The sequence below is a fragment of the Platalea leucorodia genome (assembly GCF_965183815.1).
Source record: "Platalea leucorodia genome assembly, chromosome: 7".
In the NCBI taxonomy this organism is placed as follows: domain Eukaryota; kingdom Metazoa; phylum Chordata; class Aves; order Pelecaniformes; family Threskiornithidae; genus Platalea; species Platalea leucorodia.
This window is the reverse complement of record NC_138829.1, coordinates 19326372-19351253: the sequence shown is the minus strand read 5'-3', so window position 1 is coordinate 19351253 and position 24882 is coordinate 19326372. Positions and strand designations below refer to the sequence as shown.

The 24882-nt window shown below is 37.3% G+C and overlaps 1 protein-coding gene across 2 annotated transcripts in view; it reads right to left on the bottom strand.

Moving 5' to 3' along the window:
- The window catches only part of TTC7B (tetratricopeptide repeat domain 7B), a 145470-nt gene that overhangs the window by 77905 nt on the left and 42683 nt on the right, over positions 1-24882 (bottom strand). For both annotated transcript variants that reach the window (XM_082317035.1, XM_082317036.1), the window contains 4 exons: positions 15712-15790; positions 13213-13385; positions 8472-8535; positions 3120-3257 (listed from right to left, as the gene is read on the bottom strand). In XM_082317035.1, coding sequence (XP_082173161.1) covers positions 3120-3257; positions 8472-8535; positions 13213-13385; positions 15712-15790 — 454 coding nt within the window. The remainder of the gene's footprint in view (positions 1-3119; positions 3258-8471; positions 8536-13212; positions 13386-15711; positions 15791-24882) is intronic.

The following is a 24882-nucleotide window of genomic DNA, read 5'->3' as shown; positions in this document are numbered from 1 at the left end:
CTGAATTTTGTTGCTTAGCACTACGGTCTCCTCCTGAAAACAATATACTTCAAGTTAGAGAGTTGAAAGATGAGTATCTAGGAAAATTTCTGGTCTGGAAAACATCTCCCCTAGTAGGACATTGATAAGGTCATTATGTCATATCCTATGAAGCTTAAAATCCAACTTGATGACAGTCAGAGTACTGTTGTGTAGGAGAGAATTATGACAGTAAAAAGTTCTTTGATCTAGTTGAAAAAGCCATACAAAATTGAAAGCCCATGGTATACAAACTACATAAAGAAATGAGACCTTTTCAATTAAGAACATGACTCAGCATTAGAACAGTTTAAGGATGAGACAGATTTTTGGCCATTTAATGTTCTTATATCACAGCTAACTACTACTGTAAGTAACCAGCTATAGCTAAACCAGAAGATGATAACAGGATATTGGAATTGGTGGGTGAATCCCATTTCCACAGTTAGGATAATGGTGCTTTCTGACTTGAAGCTACAACAGCTCCACTAGAGCAATCATTATTAGCTCACAGAGAATGAAGCTGACAAAAAATTACACGCCTATTACATAAATGAACAGAATGTTTTTACATTTCTGAATTTGAGTTTATTATTGTAATACTTAGTATAATAAGTTATCTTGGCATACTAAGTATTACAATATATAAGTATTTATATATATATATATATAAGTACAATATATAAGTGTACAAAGTTACAAAAGTTTCAGATTACAGGTTGCAGGATTTGAGGGCAGATATCCTCTAACCCCTCACTAAACTGTAAGAGCTTCTTAAAGTCTATGTTTTCCACTGTGCTTTGGATGACAAGAACTGGAACAAATGAGATGTTCTAACCATTTCCTGATAAGCTCCTGCTGCAGCTGTATATCTAGAGTCTCTGTATGCTAAAATAAGTATTGTCTATTACATCAGATCTTCATAAAATGAATTTTTTCATGTTCAGAATAGTTACTTCATGGACATATAACAAATACATTTTAATTATTCTGTATTGAAAAGTCTTTTTCAAACATGTAAGAATTTTTTTTCTGTTTATCAAAGAGAACATTTCAAAAGAATATACATTTTCATGGAATATAACTACAAAGATGCTAGACCCAGATTAAAAAAGAACAAGAAAAGACCTTAAAACAAGCCTTAGGTAGACTTCAGGTGTCAAAGGCCAAGGCAGTGGCTAAAAACGCTCAACTAAGAAGCCAGCCAAACATGGAGGCTCTTTAACTTTCCAGATACTCATGGTTCTGCTTTTGTCTGTAACCACGATCACCACCAGCACAAGCAACTTCTAAAAGGCACTGAAATCCAAGATCTAAGTCAAGTTAAAACATCTTCCATTAGTTAGAACGTTCGACTGTGCTCAAAACACAGCAGGAAAAGGAACAGGCAGTGGTACTTGTCTGTCAGCTACATGGGCTAAACCAATCACACCAGCAGTGAGGGAAGCAAGCTCTATGCTCTTCTCCATGTGAAGGGACTATAAGACTTTGTCCTAGACTTCAAGATACACGGCTAAGAACACAGATACCTCTAGCTTTCTTGGTGAAGCCAAAAAACTTCTCTATTAAGAAAGGCAAAAAGAAATGCAAACAAGAAGCTGCGTCTATTGTGACATAAATACTACTCAAAGGTTCCCAAAGGAGACAGTGGAGGAATCCCAGGAACCTGTGATGTTCCCAATAATATAATGGTTGTTTAAAAAAAAAGGACAAAGAACCCACAACAACAAAAAAAAAACCCACCACAACACCACGGAGAAAACAAAAGAATCAGAATTGGAACCCAGGGCTACACTACTCCTGCCAAGTTGCTAGACTAGTATATAAAAAGGAAAGGTGGTCAGCTGCTTAAAGAAAAAAGAAATGAGAGTTACCTTTTCAAGCTTTTTTTTTTTTACAATACTTGTCAATGTCTATCCTTTAAAAAGTTCTAGACTAAAATATAGGAGACTCATCTCTTGCAGCTTTGGTGAAACCACCTAAAACTCCATGAAGGTGATAGTGTCTGTAGTGGAAAATAAATGGAAATATTCCTGACTAGATTATGTTGTAGGGTGATCCTGTATGAGCTTTCATACTCCTTAGTTTTGTGAAAGACTTTCTATTGTACTGATTAAAACTGACTTGTATGCCCAACTTGCAGCTATCAAGTACTTTCAAGAAGAAGAATACCCAAATTCAGAGCTTAACATCATGGCAGATGCAGATTAAAAGGTGACTATCAACATATACCAGAGAAAAACTGGGGCGTTTTGTTCATTTTTATCTTAATAAAAATCCTCTGTTATGGTAAAGAGAAACCATTCCTCAGCAAATCAATCCCTCGATATGCCTTCCTACCACAGATGCTGAAGTATTTCTTCTGGATACCAATAATTAATCATGGTTCGCAACAGTATCCTGCTGCTGGGTGAGCACTGTTTTGAGCAGTTGAAAGATCTGCTCTGCCCAAAGAGGTGTAGTTGTTTCTCAGGTATAAAACTGTTAACAATACTTGAAAATTTCCTGAAGAAGTAAGTCACCACAATCTAACAAAACACATGCAAGTTGCATAATCAAACACAAGACATTTGAGACAGAGAACACACTTTCCTACAGACCTGAAGTAGTAACACATTTCCATTTTATTAACTTCAAAGCCAACTACAAACTGCAAGGACTTTGGAGCACTCCAAATATTATGAGGTGTAAAATAAAGTTTTCTTCATTAAATAAAACATCACAAATCCTTTTTTCTAGGTATTTATATCTATCACTTATATCCACAACAGCTTTTATCTTTTGCTGTTCCTTCCTGCTGTCTCCATTTAATGTGTACCCTTTTAAGCAGATCCATGCCTCCCTGCCTAAAACCCACGTGAATTGCTGTGCCACTCAACATTTATCACATCTTTCACACAATTTCTGTGCTTGACCACCTAAGTCACTTGTATAAATTTAGACAGTAAACTTTTTGGGGTGGAAACTACCTACTCTATTTATACAGTAGTCAGAATGACAGTGTCCTACATTTGTTTAGCCCTTAAGTATTACCACAGTTAACATGATTAACAGAAATAAGCAATGAAGACACAGTTGAATGTTCACTATTATCGACAAACCTCTGAGAGCATTTCATATTGGCCTCTTCTTCCCAAGGCTATAGTAAGTAAATCGTAGACTACAGATGCACTTTGCAAACTGATGATACGATCATTCTTGTGTTCTGGTATTCTGCTCAGTACAGCATCACGGTTAGCCTGAAACATACCATGAAAAAAGAAACAAAGTCATCCATTGTAATACAACCTATATTTTTGTGCAAGTAACTACCATTCTATTCAGACTGACAGTCAGCAGTTGATATAGGTGACACAGAGAGATAGTATCTGCTACTAATTTATAGATAGCAAGATAGCAAGAATCACTGATTTTATACATTAGTGGAAAGATTTATGTTTCTACATGGATCTATTTTTAATTACTTGATTCTAATTACATGAATTAGGTAATGCATTTAAAATTCTTGAAGAGTTTTCAGAAACCAAGTTTGTTTTTTTTTTAATATAATGTATATTCATCTTTTAAAATTTCATTTTAGTTTTTGTATGCAAGTAAAACACACTAAGAAGGATCTTCAAATCTTCTATTCCACCTTTTGTAAAATAAGGCAATCAACTTCTTTTTTCTTCATAACATTATGACGCTATCCTCTCACTTGTGAGTGGTAACCTGCCCAGGATAACCACACAATCACCTTCAGGAGTTACTAGCGAGAAGCAAAAACTGTCCATGGTTCTGAGCACAGGTGAATCAGGCCTTGTTTGCAGTAAGGCCTTGTACTTTCAATCCTGTTTTGTGAAAGGCATATTGCAAACCTAATTTCTTAATTAAACTTTTCCTTTCAAAAAGGAAGAAAGCTGAGCTAGAACTGGATTAAATTAATTGACCATGTTCACAAAGAAATCCTGTTAAAGAACAAAGGATAAAATCCAGGTCTCCCAGTAGCTAAGACTACCTATATTCAACTACCCCGTACTTCTCCCACTATACCATCAAGCCTCTGAAAATACCTTATCTTGATATCTTATCTATTTCTAGATTTCTTGATGTTTAATATTCCCATTGGTACAAATGCTAGTATATCTGGTAGTTTGAAGTCAGAAGTTAAACAACCTTCTCTCTCTTCCTCCCCACCTTTTCTTTTTATTTTAATTACACAGGGCATGGCCCCCTTAATATATTTACTTAAATACACTAAATTTTAATGGGCAGCTTATTTCCCCCCTTTTCAGAGGGGTGGAATGACACACATTAAGGGCTAATAAATTGTTTCTCTGCTTTAACAGGATAACATTTTAAGCTCTGAACGTACTCAATACATCTTTAAAATCAGAATAATTAAATACTGAAAGAAATTTTCAGAGGGATACATGGAGCGTAAAACACAGACATTTCAGGATTTATCAACTGAATGATCCACAGCTTGGTTTGAAAACACACACCCCCGCACACGCACCCCAAAACAGACATTTTGCTTGCTTTTGATCAAGAAGTCTTTGGCTTTTCTTTCTACACTGCATAAATATTTAGTCAGCTTCGAGAACAACTTCCTTTTTAACTCCACATTTAATCATTGTTTGACTCAATTCCTTGCAAGTACAGAACAAGCTATGAACTCGCACTTCTTGTGAAAAAATGGCTGACAATGCCAAAGCAGTATTACAGGAGACGATGACTTGTAAGTATTAAAGATATCCTATATTTCAACAATCATTTTCTGTGTAATTATAAAACAGAATGTACATACAAACTTTAGTTTGTGTTTCAAAGTGCTCAGTGTTTCAGAACTGCCAGGGTCTCAGACACAATAAAGTGACAATTAGTTAAGCTGCGATGTGTCAGCTGGCCACACTTACCCTATACACACTTTAAGCCTGAGGCAAATGCGAGCAGCGTAACTTAATTCACCCGCAGTGGAAGAAAGGATATGCTCAGACATTTTACCATCAGCTAAGAATAACACGTAGGGCTGAGCCCAGGAGGTGGTGATCAGCGGAACAAAGTCTAGTTGGAGGGCAGTAACTAGCGGTGTACCCCAGAGAATGATATTGCGCCTGATCCTGTTCAAAATCTTCATTAATGATCTGGATGATGCGGCAGAGTATACCCTCAGCAAATTTGCTGATGATACAGAACTAGGAGGAGGAACTGATATGCCAAAGGGCTGTGCTGCCATCTGGAAGGACCTCAAGAAGCTGGAGGAATGAGCTGACAGGAACCCCATCAAAGGCTTCAACAAAGACTTGGAAGTGCAAAGTCGTACACCTGGGGAGGAACAATCCCAGGCACCAGTACATGCTCGGGGTCACCCAGCTGGAAAGCGGCTTGGCAGAAAAGGACCTGGGGGTCCTGGTGGACACCAAGTCGAACAGGAGCCAGCAATGTGCCTTTGCTGCAAAGAAGACTAGTGGTATCCCGGGCTGCATTAGGAGGAGTGTTGCCAGCAGGTTGAGGGAGGCAATCCTTCCCCTCTATTGAGCACTGGTGAGGCCACACCTGGAGTACTCGGTCCAGTTCTGGGCTCCCCAGTACAAGAGATATGGAGCTACTGGAGACAGTCCAACAAACGACCACTAGGATGAATAAGGGACTGAGTATCTCTTCTATGAGGAAAGGCTGAGAGAGCTGGGACTCTTCAGCCTGGAGAAGAGAAGGCTCAGTGGGGGAACCTTATCAATGTGTACAAATACCTGAAGGGAGGGTGCGAAGAAGAGGGAGCCAGGCGCTTTTCAGTGGTGCCCAGGGACAGGACCAGCAGCAGTGGGCACAAACTGAAACACAGGAGGTTCCCTCTGAATATCAGGAAACACTTTTTTACTGTGAGGGTGACTGAACACTGGCATGAGTTGCCCAGAGAGGTTGTGGAGTCTCCCTCCTTGAAGATATTCAAAAGGCATCCGGACACAGATGCAGCCTGCTCCAGGTGGCCGTGCTTGAGTAGGGGGGTTTGACAAAATGACCTCCAGAAGTCTCTTCCAACCTCAGTCATTCTGTGATTCTGTTACTACAGCTCAGCTGAGACGCAGCAACATGTACACGCACTGTAACATGAAGATGTCAGTCCTTCAGATCCTACCTTTCTACTCATTCCTGTCTAGATAAGGAAAGGCTGGTCTATACTTGGCAAGTGTAACAGCTAGAATACAAGGGTGTCTTACAGCAAGAGTGATGGCAGAGTTGCAGTTGACTTTCCTCATTATGCATGACAATACACTGTAGCAGCAGTCATGTGGCTAAAAGAGACATTTTGTACTCTGAAATGTACCTATAAGAGAATTAGAACACTTGAAAAGCACAGATCTTTCCCAGAGCATTTCTTTCATAAATATTACAATTTACACCTTACTCAAAGCATCCTTTCTGAATTCAGAATCTAAGGGAACTCAAGGTGACACAAACGTAGCATTTGTAATCCACTAGCAAGATTCTATTTTCTGGATATATATTGCACTAGATCTAATCCAAATAAGAAGTTATGATGTTAGAGTGCACTGCTTCCCTGAAACTAGAAGTATGACTTAGGGCTTGTATACACACAGTGATTTCATTACTTTTACTTACACAAAATGCTACCTATATGTCAGATCCTCATTCTGTTTTCCAATATTTACTTGAATAAATTCTTGAAGGACAGGTCTTGACACCTTATCTGTGTTTTTACTAATTCACAGACAACACAAGGAAGGGATCATACTACTTTAATAACACAATACCATCTCAAAACACCAATGATTACTCAATCTTCTGCAACTGTTCTTATTTCTTTCCCAAACACTGGTTTCAAAATCATAAATCACATACTACTACATAACTACTAGAGCTAGAAAGTTAGCATGCTGAAGTAAGAGCTCTCAACTTTCAGAAAGATACGTTTGTAGTAATGAATATTTTTATGCTCAATCTTCCCCTTTCCCCTCTCCAAAACTAAATTGAACAAATGGCTTAGCCAAAGTCAGTCAATCAATCATGTGAAAGATTTTATACTCCTCCAAAAGAAACTCTTTTGCCTCAGATAACCTGCAATAATTACTTGTAAAGAAAAAAGATATCGAAAGCTTGCTGAGGGTATATGCTCTACAGTGACAAGCATTTGATATAATTAGGCAGATCTAATTCACAAAGGAAAAGCTATAAGTAACCTGAAACGAGACTTAACAGAGCAGTACTTTAATTTGTTTTTTGGCTTCTTAATGCTGATATGCAAGGAAGTACACATGCAAATACAGTAAAATCAGTAGTCAGATCCTGCAGAACTGGGACTGCTTCCACTTCACACCATGACCACAGTTCACATCAGAATTCTGTATATCACCATGAGCTGCTCTGGCACCTTACAGAGGCACAGGCGGCCGCTTTCAGTGGTAAGTACATACTGCAGCAAAACCAACGCACGATATATGGAAATGTTTGCTCAGTCTGGTTTTCTGGTGACGGATTCTGTCACGAATATTGCGAGACAGATCACCAGGAATGAGCAAAGTAGTTTGCACTACAATGTACATGTTTGCCACTTTAAAATAGTTCAAATAGGACAATGTTCACTAAAATGTTCTGATCGTATTTAACTGTATCAAAACAGAAATTATCCCAGAGCATTGAAGCATTTGAATCACCTACAGAACTTAAAAGACTAAGTCTCATTGATGTGCAGTGAGACAGATTACTATACGATGCCTGAGATTCCAGAGGTTCCAGCCCTCCAATTAGGAAAACAGCAAAAATTCCAGCTTCAGCTTTTCATTTCTGCCATTTGAGTACATATAACTGACCTGATATGAGAATGTCAGTACGTGGCAGTTGATGCATGACTAGTAAAGTCACACTAAAGGAAAATATGAAAGGCTAATAAAAGGCATAAGTAGGCCATTGAAAGGAATCACCTATTGAGGAAATGAGGACATTAAAAAAAAAAATCCTGTAGCAAAGGCTGAATGCCAGTATCATTACAAATCACTTACAAATTTGAGTGACATCTGAGGTTTAATGCACATTGGAAAATACTTTTTGGCTATGTTTATTACGCTTATCCAGTAGTCTTTGATTTGGTTTTTACAACAAAAATAACTTACATTTTGAGTCTGTCTGAATGGCAACCAGCTGGTGTAACAGTGGTTCATACTGATAAGTGATGCCAAATGAAAGACCTGGCTTTATGTTCACCTGCCTATGGTTAGAAGAAGGCTAGGTTCAGCTACTCTAAAGGAGAAAAACTCCTTTTCATAACACTTGCAGACTTCATCTTGCTGGCTCAGAGGAACAGAAGCTTGAGTTTCAGAAGTAACTGCCTGCTTTCCTAACAGAGAATAAAACACAAGTCATAAAGGCATGACAAAAAAAGTTCTATTTTCATTTAAAAAAAACAAGGAAAACACACACATACAGCACAGGCACATTCACTCTGTTTTACCTACCATAGATTCACTAATAAGCAGCAACAGTAAGGCTTCTTCTGTATTTTCTTGAGGACAAAAGATGCTGTTCAAAACAAGAATTTAATTATTTAAGCAGAAGACATTACTTTTAGAAGTAGCTTACACAAATACAGTAAGAGTACTGTAAAAACGGGAAAATTTCCAGAAAAGAGAACAGGGAGTAACTCGCATATAGAAAAAATGATCAGTTAAAATGCATTTCTTTGCAATGCTCTAAATTTGCACTTCAGAAAAGTTGGCCAAACACAATAAGAGAACAAAACCACCACAGCTGTCAGAGTTGAACACATTCAAATATCCCAAAATGGCATATAATTTGACAACTGTAAAAACCGTACCCATAGTTTAACTAGCCTCTGGCACCTAATCTATCTGAGCTGAATCTACATCACTGATTCAAAGGTCGGCAACAAGAAACTCTCTCACAAGAACAAGATAACTTTTGTATTTTAGGCAATATGTGGATAAACACTATTAGTCTTTCAGCAGATATGCTTGAGAATTGTTCTCCTGATGCATTCAATAGCTGTGAATATTTTTAAATAGAGCCATGAAAATCTCTGCCTCCTTGCCATAACCACTGTTACTTCCAAGCACTCAAAATATTTGTTTTTAATGAAGTACACTTCCTTATGACTTAATACTGAAGGTTTGCATAGGACTAGTTTGCAAACTTTACTGCTTTCTCTGAACACTGGATGCTTTCTGAATACTTTTCTATGCTGGCGGACAAACAGTAATCTGCATCGGGTACATGACTGGTAGGAATTCATTCATTCATTCTCTCTCACATACACACACAAACAGTGACTGTGTTTTAACTCCCCAGATTTCTTTCTCTAAACTGTTTCTGAATTAGCGCAGGTACTATTTCCTGTTTTCAGACCAACAGTTCCACAATTAACTGTTTAAATGCAGAAAATAATTTCTTGTTGTTAACAAGCAATTCCTATAGTCCCAAGGGTGCTTAAACTACAATAAATTACAGACAGGAAACTAAACTTGTCTGAGATTAACATGTCTTTCGGGTTTTTTTAAACGCACTAGAAATTTAAGCAGTAATTAAATGCCTGAAAGGTAATGGAAACTAAAACACATCTGAACTCCAGGCGGTTTGAAAGCAAGATTGTGAATGTACTGTGGTAATATACAGCAGTTAAGACCCCAGGGCAGTTGTTTTGTTGTTGGATTTTTATTTTTTAATCAATGCAAGTTGCTCACAAGACTTTGAAGAGTATTCTAAATCTTAGAAGACATTTTTATTTTTACTTAACAAAGAAATTTCAAAACACAGTTACTCATGAATAAGAACCACCCAGCACAGGGAATGAGGCGCGAAGAGGAAGCATCAGAGAGCTCCCCATTTACCTATCCAGTCTTCAATGCAGAATTTAGCAATCTGGAAGTAGATTTAACCTAACCAGCTGGCAATGGTTCCCAGAAAGCAGAATAACGATTGGGAATAGTTGCTGGAGAAATTACTTCCTCGGAGAAAAAAGGAAAGTTGCCCCAAAGAGAACTACTACAAAGTCACTTATCAAATGAAAGCAAACGTTATTTCCTCCTACAACTTTGAATATATTTTGGTAAATAAGTTGATTTTGTCTCAAAAAGTGAAAATCCTCTTCATGCAGAAATTAGTGGGAAATTCCTGTGACTTGTGTATGCAAAAAGCTCAATTTAGTTGACTGAACTCGGACATTTTGTGTGTCTCCTGACAGATGCAGGCATAGGAGTAAAGTAATTCCAAGGTAATGGCAGAGCAAAAGAGGCAACTGGAAGCATGAAATGGCTACCAACCAAAGGCAAACCAAGAAGTTTACCAGTTCTTCAAGTGAGGATAAAGAAAACTGAAGAGGCAGTAACAGAGAGATGTACAAAATCATACATTTTGATTGATACAATTTGGTATTAGCCAAATCACATTTACCATCCTCAAAAGAACACAGTACACTTACTTAATATATCAGGCAGCATATTTAGAAAAAAACAGTACATCTCAGACTCAAACAGAGTTGGTGGTCAGATGAATACCTGGGAAGAAGTTTCCTACATGCCTGTCTTGCTATTCATTATCTTAGGTATTTGCTCTCAGTCACTGCTGGAGATGAGATACTTGGCTAGACATGTTTTATCTGATTTGGTGTTAATCACTCTGATGTGACAAAAGAAAAGGACTTAATTACATGCTCTGTTGAAATTGTGGAACTCCTCCCTTGCATGTCCCAAGAATAAGAAAATTACACTGAACAAAGCCCCACTTTTGCCAGGAGGCACGTTTCTACAAAAGGATGAGTTGAGAATGAAGAACACAAGTTTGAAAGATTGAGCCTGAGAAACCTCCTGTAAGTATTCTGGATCAAGGAAGGAGAATTGCTAGAAATCTTTGAAGATAACGGCCATTCTACTTGCTAGCAATAATGACACCATAATTATGTGGGCTTACTGCTGTATAAGGTATTCATTAATGGAAATCTGCAATAAATGCAGCTAAACAACTCAAATGCCTGCAGTATGACAGTAGTTTAGGTTACAATATAAAGATACAGTGAACACTAAAACAAAACACCTCTTCAGAATTTACGGTAGGACTACTTCTATAAGCAATCTACTGCAGAAGCAGACTCTTTTGCACGTAACAACAAGGTCACATTATGGAAAAAAGCTTTCATATTAACTAACAAGGCATATATAACGTAAGAGAGGAACAAGACCGTTCTTTAAGATTTGCTGTGTGAAACCAAGTAGTTTGAATGAGAAAATGTGTGACACTGCATAAAAGAGATTTCCTCATGTTTGGGCAATAAGTGCGTACTGTTTACGTGCAGTGATCAAGGTGTATCCACAAACCAGGTACTTCCTTTTTACCAAAAAGGTTGCCTGCATGTACAGTTTGTTAATTATGTACTTGCAGAGAAACATAGTAGTCATTTTGGCAAATTGAATGTTCAACTCTATGCCTGTTTTTTTTCCTAAAGCTTAAAAGACTGCTTTTTAATGACTTCATATCCTAGACATAGTCAGACAAGACTGAAATTAAAAAACTCGCAATGCCTGGGTTTTAATCCCACAGCTGGACAACAATATTAAATAATAATAATAATAATAATAATAATAATAATAATAATAGTGTCATCATTATCATTATTATTATAATTATCAGTTCTTTGGAGAAAAAGGGTCAAAAATTTCACATGGAACAGAAAACAGTCTCATCAAGAGACTCCCAGATCACACCAATTTCACAGGATCACAGAATAGTTGAGGTTGGAAGTGGTGTCTGGGGATCATCTAGTATAGCCCCTCCACTCAAAGCAGGGTCAACTGGCAGGTTGCTCAGGACCACATCCAGTTGGATTTTGAATATCTCCAGTGATATTCTCCGGACTCCAGAACCTCTTCTGTCATTTCTTTTTCTTAAGTTTACATGGAATTTCAATCTTCGCCATCTCCATTACTTAGCACTGTCCTACTATGGCACATCACAGTGTTGGCTATCTCATTATGTCCACTGCTATAATGTATTTCTCAGTTCTCTGGCTCACAGTGCTTTCCAGCATGTATCAAAACAAGCCAGCAATAGCTGTTGACTATATTAAATACATATATACAAAACACAAGATCCCACAAGGACTTGCATGTAGAATACAAGTAGAGCAGTGCAAAGGTTGCAGATTATGTAAAACAAGCGTGCAGCAAAGTTTCATCAGATCAAACTTAGTATCAATGAAATAAAAAAATAACTTAAAAAAGACAGTGCCAAATGGTTAAGATTTCACTAGTATGCTTTGACACAAGCACGTTACTTTCAGGCAGTAAACTACACCCAAGGACTGTAATAAAGTGCAAAATTTTGTCAATATATATTTTTGGCACTGTCAGAGTGTGTCTAAGGAAGACAACTTTACCTTAGAAACCATTTTTCATTTGATCAGATACCAATAAAAACCAAGCTATTAACTTTTAAGAAAAAGTTCAAATTCAAGGAAATGGCTATCCACTTCTAATGCTAATACTAATGGTGACGGGTTTTGAAAAAAACCCACACAGTTTCAAGAAGGAAAAGATACACACCAAAGCTACTCTAGAATTAACCATGGGATACGCTACACAAAAATGATCCATAGCATGCCACTTATCCGAATCAGTGAAAGAATAAAACTCAATAAAAGGTGGCATAATAGAGAAATGCCAAAACTAACCTAAGACTAAAAAGTAGATGCCTTGGGAAATAAACTACCTTTGAAACTGCTAGATAAATTGCTAGATATGTTTTGGTTTTTTATAATGTTTCAAGGATAAATTTGAATCTCCATATTGCTAACTCTTTCCTTTCTATGATAAGGCAGAATAGAGGTCTAGAAACAGCACACAACTTTTAAAATGTGCAGCCTCAGATTTGCCACCCAGTTCATGTTTTCTTTTGTATCCCAGGTATAATATGAGATAGTGACTCTACCATTTATCCAAGTATAGAACAAAAAAAACCAAAATATGTTGAGAACTGGGAACAAAAGGTCTCATGCATACAATGCAAACTCCTGCTTGGAGAAGCATGTTGCTTCCCTAGTTCTCCTCAGGGAATATATATATACACACACACATTGCCATTCACATTGCCCAATTCCTTCCACATTTTCAACAATATAAACTAAATTACCCAGTGCACTGGGTAACAATTGCAATTATAGAAACAAGAGACGTATAAACTCAGACATACTTTTCTCCAGTGTATACCCGTGGTCTTCTACTGAGTGCGTAATTCTTAGTATTTGAACCTTTTCGAAGTGGATCATCTAGGGGTGACTGGTGAGGAGGATCTTCCAGTGGATTCCAATAACTCTGTTCACACATGCCTCGTAACAAAATTTCAGCCAGTTGTCTTGCTATTGTCTGTAAAAGTGAAAGACAGAATAAACGATTTCAGTTGGAAGAGACCTACAATGACCATCTAGTCCAACTGCCTGACCAATTCAGGGCTGATCACGTTAAAACATGTTGTTAAGGACATTGTTCAAATAAATGCCTCAAACACTGACAGGCTTGGGGCATCAACCACCTCTCCAGGAAGCCTGTTGCAGTGTTTGACCACCCTCTCAGTAAAGACAAATATTTTCCTTAGAAATGCTGAACACAAATTCTTCAAAAACACGTGGATTATTTCTAATGAAGACAAGTCATGTAGAATATATTTCGTTATTTTAAAACACCCAAAAACCAGGCATACTGCTGTTTGACAGGTGCAAGTACCCAGTTCAATTGTCTAAACACAAAGAAAACAAATGGCAATAACAAACAATTTTTGAATTTTATCAGTTAAATCCAGATACTTCTGAAGTATCAACAACACCAACAGTAACTCCTAAGAGTGGAGCACATTCAGGTATATTTTCAGATATTTTGTGCTTAATAACCTCTACTGCCTCTCCAGGCCTGGAGCAGATGTTTCCATGGGAGAGACCACAGTGGAGCAGATGTCTACACTCCAGCCTGATGAGAGGACCATGGTGGAGCAGGTTGATATTCCCTGAAGGAACTGCAGCCCATGGGAAGGACCCCACACTGCAGCAGGGAAAAAGTGTGAGGAGTAAAGGAGCAGCAGAGAGGAACTGTTATGGACTCACCACAACCCTCCACCCCCCATGCGCCACTCGGAGAGTGGGAGGTGAAAGAGTCAGGAATGAAGGACTGAAGTTGAACCTGGGGAAGGGGGATAGGGGGAAGGTGTTTCAGTTTTTGTCTTTGTTTCTCACCATCCCACTCTCTTTTAATTGACAATAAATTAAGTTAATTTCCCCCAAGTTGAGTCTGTTTTGCCCGTGACTGTAACTGGTAAGCAAACTCCCTGTCTTTACCTCAACACACAAGCTTTTCTATCTTATTTTCTCCCCGTCGTGTTAAGGAAGGAGAGTGAGAGAGCAGCTGGGTGGGTATCTGGCAGCCAGCCAAGGTCAACCCACCACAGACAGTTATAGTCCAAACCCTAACTGAGTGGGGCTTCTCACAACTTGTACTTGAAGGTGCTGGTGTTTGCTACGGTTGGTAAGGCTCAGCAAGAGTGAAACGAGGTTGTAGATCAGCATGAAAAAGTTTATTTTGACCAGCTATTCTTGGCACCGTATATTTAACTGTAGAAATACTTACATAAATATTATTTAAGTAAATAATAATAATTTAAAGCTTTGAAGTCATCCTACAATCCATAACTATCAGGTTAATCTCCTCTTTAATACATATGCATACAAGCTGCACGACTATATATCACAGTGATGAAAACTCAGAGAGATTCGTACCAGGGCAGCAGAAAGAAGGCAAGATCTACATTTACATCAGAATTGGCAGTATTTCCCAGCAACATCTCCCAGCAAGACATGTGTAATGTTAAGGCATGGACAGCACCATATGATCTGCATCTTCCACCTTAATTCCTATACCCTAAGAAGCCCTTCGTCTTTTATTCTATTAAAGTTTGCAAAATTATCCCTCTCCATTGAAAGTCTGTTTTTTAATAATTTTAATATCCCTACTAGGAATCAGTTATTAAATGAATTAAGAAACCCATTACCTGCCTTATTACCACTTTGGAATTTTTAAAGGCCTAGTATTAGGAAACTAATCTAGGACATTCTGAAAATCATCACATTAGAGCAAAAGATATAAGCCTTGGCCCTTTATTATATAAAAGATGCAAAAAAGATACATCACTCATTTGGTAAAGGTTTATTTTCTGACAAAATAAATAACAAATCTTCATGATTTTGCTTTTATTGTTCCTTTAAGAGATTTTATCACAAAAATAAAGAAATGATAACTTGATAACTTCCAACTTAATAGAATACACATAAAGATACTGCACTCTGTCCTCACTTCCATTACATTACAAAAAGTTAAAACAACACCCTTGTGAAACTATGGCAAGTCATAAATAGGGCAATTATGATTAAAGTTGAAAGTATGGTCAGTCAGAGACCAATCAGGTTTTAACCATAACCAGAAGCAGAAAAGAGAAATAGGGGAGAGACCAGGTATCAAACATTCCTTTTTATTTTAATCATTCACTTAAGCCAGGAAATGTAACCTTATAAAGTGGTGGATAAAAGATCTTGATCAACATGCTGTGTATCTGATTATTTGCCTCTAACTCATCCACTACATTTATGCTTTACCTGCATACTAAAATCCAGATGCTGCAATAGGAATGTGGTTTAATATAACTTACCATTCGCAGATTTTGTGTAGTTCTTGTTTCAACAGCTCTTAGTAACTCTCTAAATCTACCAACTCCTCTCGTCAAGTTCCTGTATATAAACATAGAATTTGACAGTATTCCAACTTGGATGTAGTAACACCTTAATATATTACTCAATAAAGTTGTTAAAATCCATGCTATCATTTTTTTTTTTCCTGCATATCATCATCGCCTTTCTGAGAGATAGATTTCCCTCCCCCCCCCCATTCATCTGGGAACCCCACCACTGATTACTATAATAACATTCCCTGCCAGTTTATTTAAAAAAGAAATATTTTCATGATCAGTAGATAGCTCAAGAGAAAGCAAGGAAAAGTGTAAGAAGTGACCACCCCGAAAAGGGAAAAAACAAAACTGAAGTTGTTCTCGGTACTACAATGGTTTTAATTTTCAATTACATTAGGCTTCAAAGTATAAACTTTGAAAAAAAAAAAATTCCATTTTAACTGCCTCTTGATACCTTAAAATAGGGAAATAAAAAAGGAGTAAATCTCATAATCCTCAGTGAAAATAATGTAAAATTTTAAACTCCTTTTCAGAGAGGAAACGGCACAAACACAGCAAGGCCCACTGTATGGCCAGAAGAGGACCGGGGGATCAGTGTTCTGTTCTCGACTCCAGCTGGCTTTTGATGTGGCTTCTGCAACTCAAGTTTCTTTGTCTATCTTCTTCCACTTCTGCTGCCTAAACAGCTTTTGCAGAGAGTTTCAAGACCCTCAGAGAGGAGGCATCATTCATACTAACAATCTTAGTAGATCTGAACTTTATTCTCAAATGATAGATTATTTTGAATGGTCTTACAGCTTTATCTTTTTCTTATCATTATATCAGTTATCTCAGCTGTTTTTTTTTTTATTGCACTTTAAAGCAGTTGAGAATATTTAATTTTCTATTAATACAGTTTGTCTTTGAACTGGTGAAGGACTTGGTTGGCTTTTTGCTGAGCTGAACAACCCAATTCTGCAACCTCAACACACAACATAGGACAGTCATTTTGCTATTTGAAATCTAGTTGCAAAACAAAATGATTTGATCAAAAGCATGCTTTGTGTTAAATCATTGCTGTTATGTCATATAGTTGTATTATCTTTATGTGCAAGTTGCATAACGTTTACCTAACATGGACTCAAAAGAGAAAAGGAATATTATATATTGTGCAAGCTTTTCATAAGTAAAAGCACAATTGCACTGCACTATAAAGCTGATGTTGAAATTGCCTTCCTTACTGTCATCTTTATTTACAAATATATTTAAAAGTCTGACCTTCTGAATTGCAAATTTGTACAAATTCAAAAAAAGCCAGCATTTTTACAGATACTTTCTTTAAATCTAGTTGCAGAATACCTGAAACCAGAGTGTTTGATGCAAGACATCTTGCTATAGAACTGCAGAACTCATCACTGTACCTAGAGACCTACTCAATTATTTTACTCTTCAGATTAAGTGACAGAGGTCATCTCTGTTCTGTTTTATATAATAAAGGATTACCAGCATATTTCAGAAACTTTAGTTTCCAGCACAGACTTTCACTAGCACAAGCTCACCTTCTAAAATACTTTTATATAAAAGCTCATTTAAAAAGAACTAGCATTTCCAAATAACAAAACCTGTATGAACAGGTTGAAAGTTATGTCAAAGTATGCCACCATACTTTATGGTTACATACACATGGTTAAAAAGAAATAATCACCAGTCACACAAGAAATAATGATTGTTTGTAAAAAGGCCACGTTACAGCAGAGCTTGACCACAGAGTGACCAGTTAATACATATCAAAGGAAATTAATCTTGTGTATACATCTAACATGGAAACAACTGCATGAAAGATTATATTTATTTATATATTTCACACAGGCAGGCCTCTTAATAGCTAATGAATATTACACCAACTTCATATACTAATCAAGTAAGTACAGAAAGTCAGTAGGCCAAATTTTAAGAAAACCTCTGAACTCAGTGTAAGCTGGATACCTTCAGCACCTTTGGAAAGCCAAAATACATACCATTCAGTAATACCACATGCCAAATATTTTAGAGAGCCAAAACCAGACCACTGGAATCCCAGCTTTAACTCCTCTGCTCTAAGTGCATATTTCCCATGAATGGAGCTTTCTCTCAAGGACTGTATTGAAAAGTTACAGATGTGTCCTCATAACAAGATTTAAAAAACCACACACAGACTTGCCAAAAACCTCAAATGTTCCCTGTAAAATTGTCAAAAAAGAGCAAGAGCAAGAGCAAGAACTTGTCAGCTTGAAACACTAATTTCCCAGTACAGATGAAACATAGACTACGTAGTAGAACTTCAAATCACAATAATTTAAATGTTTATGAAATTTTAGGAATTGGCATTTTTTTCCATATGGAGTTTATGTCTTTTGATGTGTTACAACAGCAACAAAAAAAATCCGCTATGAAAAAGTATGCAACTTTTAAGAGTCCTTAAGAACTTCATGACAGGTTGTTATTAGTTACCTATTACATTTTTATAAGCATCTGCAAGGGACTGACACTTGTGACTGAAGTTCTACTGTATCATGGAAAAAGCAGTAAGATTGCACAGAGAAAAAACAAACTTAAAATACAGAATTAGTTTTTGCTTCATAAAGCATTTAACACTGATCCACTGCACAAGTGAACACAAACACCATACAGATTTGTCGAGCATCTTCTACATGAAGTATACTAAAAAAAATACACTTCAAAACTACAATCTAAATCACCCAAAAATTGAGTTAAATGCTTTGAGAGTCAAGTAATGAAGCAAAATATACCATGAACAATATGGTAGATCTCTGCACTGCACTGCTTTTAGCAAAGTACATTTCCTGTATTTGTTAACAGTTTGTAACATTGGGGAGAAGAGGGTGGCGACTATTCTGGCACATACTTTTCCTGCCTAGCCTACGAAGCGCACAACTTTTACCTGCTTTTCACTACGATGTGCCTTCATGTTAGCAGTTCCACCCATGCTGATCGAATGCCAGAGCAAAAGCGCAGGTTAACTTTGAAAACAATGTCCCACAGTGTCTGTAAATGACTTTGAGATCCCTTCCGTTCTCGAGACAAGGAATTTTAAGGTACATTAACATGCTCTCATAGATGACACATTTTCAGTAATTTCAGGCAAGACAGTCCACAGATAGACACTGCTAGTTACATATGTGTGTGTTTATATGACTGCCTCCCATCAGAATATGCTCAAGTCAAGCCCTTTGAATTGCATCTTCCTAGGTTTTAAAGACTAACTGAAATGTTTGCTGCTTTAAAGCTTCAAGAAAAAAAAAACCTACTTTGACTCTTTAAATAGCACTACACCAGTTAAAGACTAACAACCAGGAGTTAAAGGTACAATCTATTATTGAAAGTCCATACATTGATGCCCTAAGGGCTAATTTGCATCCTTCTGTCTACGTATTTGCACCTTAAACCCCAACAATTTATGTTAGAATTTAATTAATTATTTTTATGCAAGATCAACTTTTATGCTCCTCTGAAAACTTCAGGCAGCATTTCTGTTTAGAATAATGAAAATATTTCAACTGCATCTATGCAAAGGTGCTCACTCCTAAACAGAAAGAGAGATCAATAACTGTAGATACGAGACAAGGAAAGAGCAGGAAGAAAATTGAGAGGCAGTAAGGACAGACATGCAATGCAGGATCAGAAGACCTGAATATAAGCATGTAGGCCAGCAGTAGCAAACTTCTGGCACAAACACATTTGTCACCATCACCACCAAGAAGTCTCTTGGTTTTAAAAAGCACGTTTGGCATCAGACAACATTAGTGGTCCAGATAAACCTCACACTCCAGACAAATACTTCTTATCTTTGTGTTTTTAAACACACATACAAAAAGTAGAAAAGAATGAAAGAAACTGCTCAATGAGAAGTCTATTTGAAAGATGTTAGGATAAAAATACCAAACACTATTCCTTATAACAAAGCGAGTAAGATCTACTCACAATATACTCAAAGCAGGCTACAAAAGAAATGTTTTAAATTTAACCCCAGAAAAGTTAATAAGATTAATTAATTTTGTATTTAGAGCATATTTTGATAATATCTTCTCCATTACTGTGAGGACAGCTTTGTTTGTCAGGCATTTCTCTTATGTTTATCTATTAAAAAACCCAAATATTTAGTCTAACATTTCCTTTTATAGTTTAAACATGGAATTAGAATAAATTTTTGCTTAGTCAGCTTAGACCAAACCTCACTTGCTCTGCAATTTGATGGCTAAATTGTCAGCACTTCTTCCATTTAAGAGAGAAAAGTATATCCAGTCATGTCAGTGAGCAGGCTAAGTTACTTATACTAGCTAACTATTACCTCATTGCTCAGGCTTACTATATCTCATTTAAAAAATATTCATGTTTTAAAAGAAGAAACAAGAACAAGGAGATCTAGGTTGCTTGATCAAACTGATGAAACAGAATTTACTTTTGGAATTCAGCCCACTTCCCAAATGTGTGTTCTCTCTCCCTCTCTCTCTCTCTCTCTCTCTTTCTCTCTGTATTTATATACAGAAAAAGAAATGCAATGTTTGTAAACTCAATGGTAAGCTGTAAGTTTTTAAGTTTGGGTTTTTCTGCCAAGAACTCAAACAGCAATGAAAAGAAAGGTATTTGTTTTAAAGGGAAGGAATAAGGGCAGGCAAAACTCTTGATACACATGCCAATCAGAACAGTGGCGTTTCAGTAACTTTGGTATGACTGACATGTTTACAAAAAAACATAACAATGATTTAAATCCACACACTCTAGCTAATAACTTTCAGCCAATTAAGAGTAATTTACACAGTATTAAGATCAGAAATTATTTTACATTGAATCAAGTTAGTCCATAAGCAAAAAGCAAGAAATGTGACAAATCAAGAGAGGAATTCTTTAGCAGTAACAGAACATCATCCTAATACTGAGGCATGACATTTACCACACTAGAGCAATTGCTTTATATAGTCCTACAAAGAGGAGTTTAAAAAAAAAAAATTAGAAAGGACTGAAATTCTATAGCTTTCTGCAATAACTTTATTAAAGGTCTCACCAAATGGACAATGCTAAGTCTTCTGCACAACTGATGATGCTTCAAACAGTTGTGACTAACGTCTGTGTCTGTTTTCCCTCAGGTTTGGCGGGGGGATGGGACGCACAGGATGGAACACGGGGACAGGAGAAGCATAATTTTATCCACAATTAGAAAAACAATGGATCTAATGCAATCCAAGTCACCTCAAGCAAACATCCTGGTAAGGTTTAGATATCTATCTCCAAAAGGCAACACAGTTGCCACTTCAGACAGTTCTGTGTTCCCTCTCAGGTTTCCCTCTCTTCCTTTCATACTTACACTTCAAATATTCTCACAGTACTGTGTAATTTCCACAAAACATTGATTATCACTGGGTATTACTTTCCAAACTACGTGTAGAAAATCCTTTATTTCCTACCGAATCTAAGCTACCCTTTTTTTAAGCACATTAAAAAAAAAAAAAAAAAAAAAAAAAAAACCACCAAACAAAAAAAACCCAAACCACTATCATGATACACTTCTCGTTTTACCCATTGTTAACTCATGCAGAAAGAAAAATCCCAGGTATCTCAAATTCACTACAGAAGATCATGTTTGCTTGATGCTTGAAGGTTCTTGATTGACATTTGGGCTTATAAATGAAACATCTTCAGTGTGCCATTACAGCTACACAAGCCTAAGTATTTGACAGCCCAATCAAGCAGCAATTCTTACATTCATGCATTCAAAATGAAAACACTTACTGCCTAGACTGCAGTTGCAACAGTAGCTAACTCTACCTATGGTTCGCTACCGAAAGAGGAAGGTCTCCTTCTCCCCATTCTCCTCTCTTGGTGTTTGTTCCCTTTTCCCACCATTTTTCCTTCTTCACATCTCCCTACTCTCACTTGCATGGTCCTGTCTCTTTTCTCGCAGCCACACCAGCCATCATCACACCTTCCAGTTAATCAATTCATCTCACTAAAATGACAGAAAGGTGTGATTTCTTTGCTGTTTGCTTTCTGCTGTTTTGGAGAATGAAATGACTCCACAGAAGAGCCAAACAAGTACCTGAACCAGCAAACGGCAAACAAGATAAATGCATGCCAGGAGTCATAGAATTATAGAATCATAGTATCGTCAAGGTTGGAAAAGACCCTTAAGATCATCGAGTCCAACCGTTAACCTAACACTGCCAAGTCCATCTATACCATGTCCTCAAGCACTGTATCTATCTGTTCTTTAAATACCTTCAGGGATGGGGACTCAACCACTTCCCTGGGCAGCCTGTTCCAATGCTTAACAACCCTCTCGGTGAAGAAGTTTTTCCTAATGTCTAACCTAAACCTCCCCTGGCACAGCTTGAGGCCGTTTCCTCTTGTCCTATCGCTTGTTACTTGGGAGAAGAGACCGACCCCCACCTCACTACAGCCTCCTTTCAGGTAGTTGTAGAGAGCGATAAGGTCTCCCCTCAGCCTCCTCTTCTCCAGGCTAAACAACCCCAGTAGGTATGTGTAGGTATGGGGAAGATGAGAGCAGGTAACTCTGCTTTACAGTGTCAGGAAGCTACACGTTTTGTTTACTACTTCTCTTGACACCACCACCGCAGCTCCTCCTCAGAATGTTCCTTCATATAAGTGTATATATACAACACACCATATACATGTATATATGCGCATGTATATACAATAAGTACCAGATTCAACTACTAAGGCACAAAGACCAGATTCACAAAAGGACTTCAGCAGTTACTGGAGACAGAGTGCTTTAGAACTCTTGCCCTTTACCTCCTATTATTTTGCAAGTTTCTCCTTTCAAGCTGAGACCTAGTCAGAGGAAGAAATGGGGGTAGAATAAGAAGGTGTCAAAGAAAATCATAAACAAAAAAAGTCCATTCTTGAATTCACAAGAAGAAAATGCTAAACATGCCAGGAAGTTTTACTAAGGAAATAAGTTACCAGAGGGAATAAAGTAAATAGAATTTACTCTGGTAAATATTTAATATTGTATTACACATCAGTCAATTTCTATGGTCATAAATTTTATAGAGTTATTTTATCTATATTTAAAAGACAATATAAAAACTGCTACAGAACCAGAAGGAATTATGTGTAGCACCAACAGTGATTTTGTTTAGAATACCAAACTGAAGACATAGGAGGCCTGTCAGTTTAATATCAAGCATGATAAAAGCATGGAGAACTTAAGCAGAGTGACCAACACTGGCATGGTTTTACAACCTGTTTTAAAGATTCAAAGGTCAGAAATCAGCAGCAGAAATCACAGAGGAAGCATACTCTGATAAGATGCAAGATTTTGAGCAGCAACAAAACAGCTGGGATGCATCAACAAAAGCGTATCATTTCTTAGAACCCAAAGAGCTAGTCTGAAGTGACAGATGAAATATTTAATCACAGCCAGTGCAGAGCAATGACAAACAAGGCCAAACCCTGAGCACTGCGTTGGTTCAGCCCTCCCAGAGGTGACACCGAAGAAGAGAAAGGGTGAGAGGAACAGAGAGCCACCCTTGCAATGAAAGCAAACTAGGGGCAACACCTATGAAGAATTAAACTGAGTTGTGAAGGGGGGATTCACTGACAGTGTATGCCTGTCCAACATGAAAGCCAAAGAATAATATATTGCACAGCAGTGTGAAAACAGCAATACAAGTGTGAAAAATGATAATGAAAATGAACCAGGGGAGGGAAAAGGAAAAGAGAAAAGAAAAAAAACCAAAACAAAATAAGAGGTTATCAAAACTCTGCTGATTTTCTAACTCTTTTGGTAGCCCCTGGAGATGTTTAATGTTGAAACTATGCTTCTGGTTAGCTAGAGATGTTAAAACTGGAAGAACACGCACAGTTTTCCACTACTTTAAGTTGTTTACATGCCATTTATTCATCAGTATAGTTAATAAGAGTTTTGTCCTTTTATTACCAGCTCTTGTATTTGCTATCAGGCTGTTATACTAAAACAAAGTACAATGAAGGACAAGATTTCCTTTCCTCTTTTGCACACAATGGCAATTCTGAAAATGCTTACTAAGTCGTCTTTTATTTTTATACTCTTCAAATCAATCATGAACCAGTGTTCAATGGGATTGAATACATTACCTTCGGGAAAGACAGGGAAAAGAGAGCCCAAACTTGCCAAATTCATACTATATACAACAAACAAAATGTATTGCATCTACAAAATGTTTGCATCTACAAACAGGGACAACACTTTCTGGAAAGAAAAGCCTGTGCAAATACTTCAAAAAAATACAAGTAGAATATTTATTAGTAATCACCTTTCTTTACACTCCTCCTCTGTTCATTCATTGCGGGTAAGAATTCATGCATCATTCCTAAGCATGAGGCTTAGAGCAACACTTCTTTCATGAAGGAGACCATAAGACCACCTCTATAAAACATCCTGCCAATAGTCTTATAAAAATATCACAGTGAAGTAAATGAGATTACTTCACTGCTGAGTTGCTTACCAGACATGCGTCTGTTTGAATGTAATCTCTGAGGAGCTACCTGTTTCCAAAGAAACTCTGTTTTAAAATACCCTCGCTGCAGTAACATGGGGATTTGGTAAACAAAAAGGCACTGAAATTTTGTCAAAATTATTTATACATACGCACTAGGCTTATGCACAGGAGGGAAATAAAATGCACAAGGGCACTACCATACACCCAGAGAAGGAAGTGTTACTTTCACCTTCTCATGCTTAAAATACAGTGTATCAAGTGAGAGTTCAGAAAAAGGCCATTTGGGACAGTGGGCCTGCACTGGAAGGAGAATTTGGGAGGCAGAAAAGGTCAGATCTAAGAGCTGTACCAAACCCAAACAGAACTATTTCAGTACAAACACCAAAATGCCTGCATGTCAACAACAACAACAAATTTACAAGCACTCCTCAGTAAACCGGCTATATAACACATTATCCGGGCTATTACATATTTTAAAAGGAAAGGATGTGGAAATCGGGAGGTGGGAAGGGGAATTTTCCAGTATTCACCTGAATACATAAAAGTAAAGCTTGCCTGCCTTTCAAGTTTCAGCTGGTGGCTAGCATGTCCATAACATGTATTATGTCTCCAAGGTAGTCCTGGCAGTGAATACTCACCATGGTCAGTCAAATAC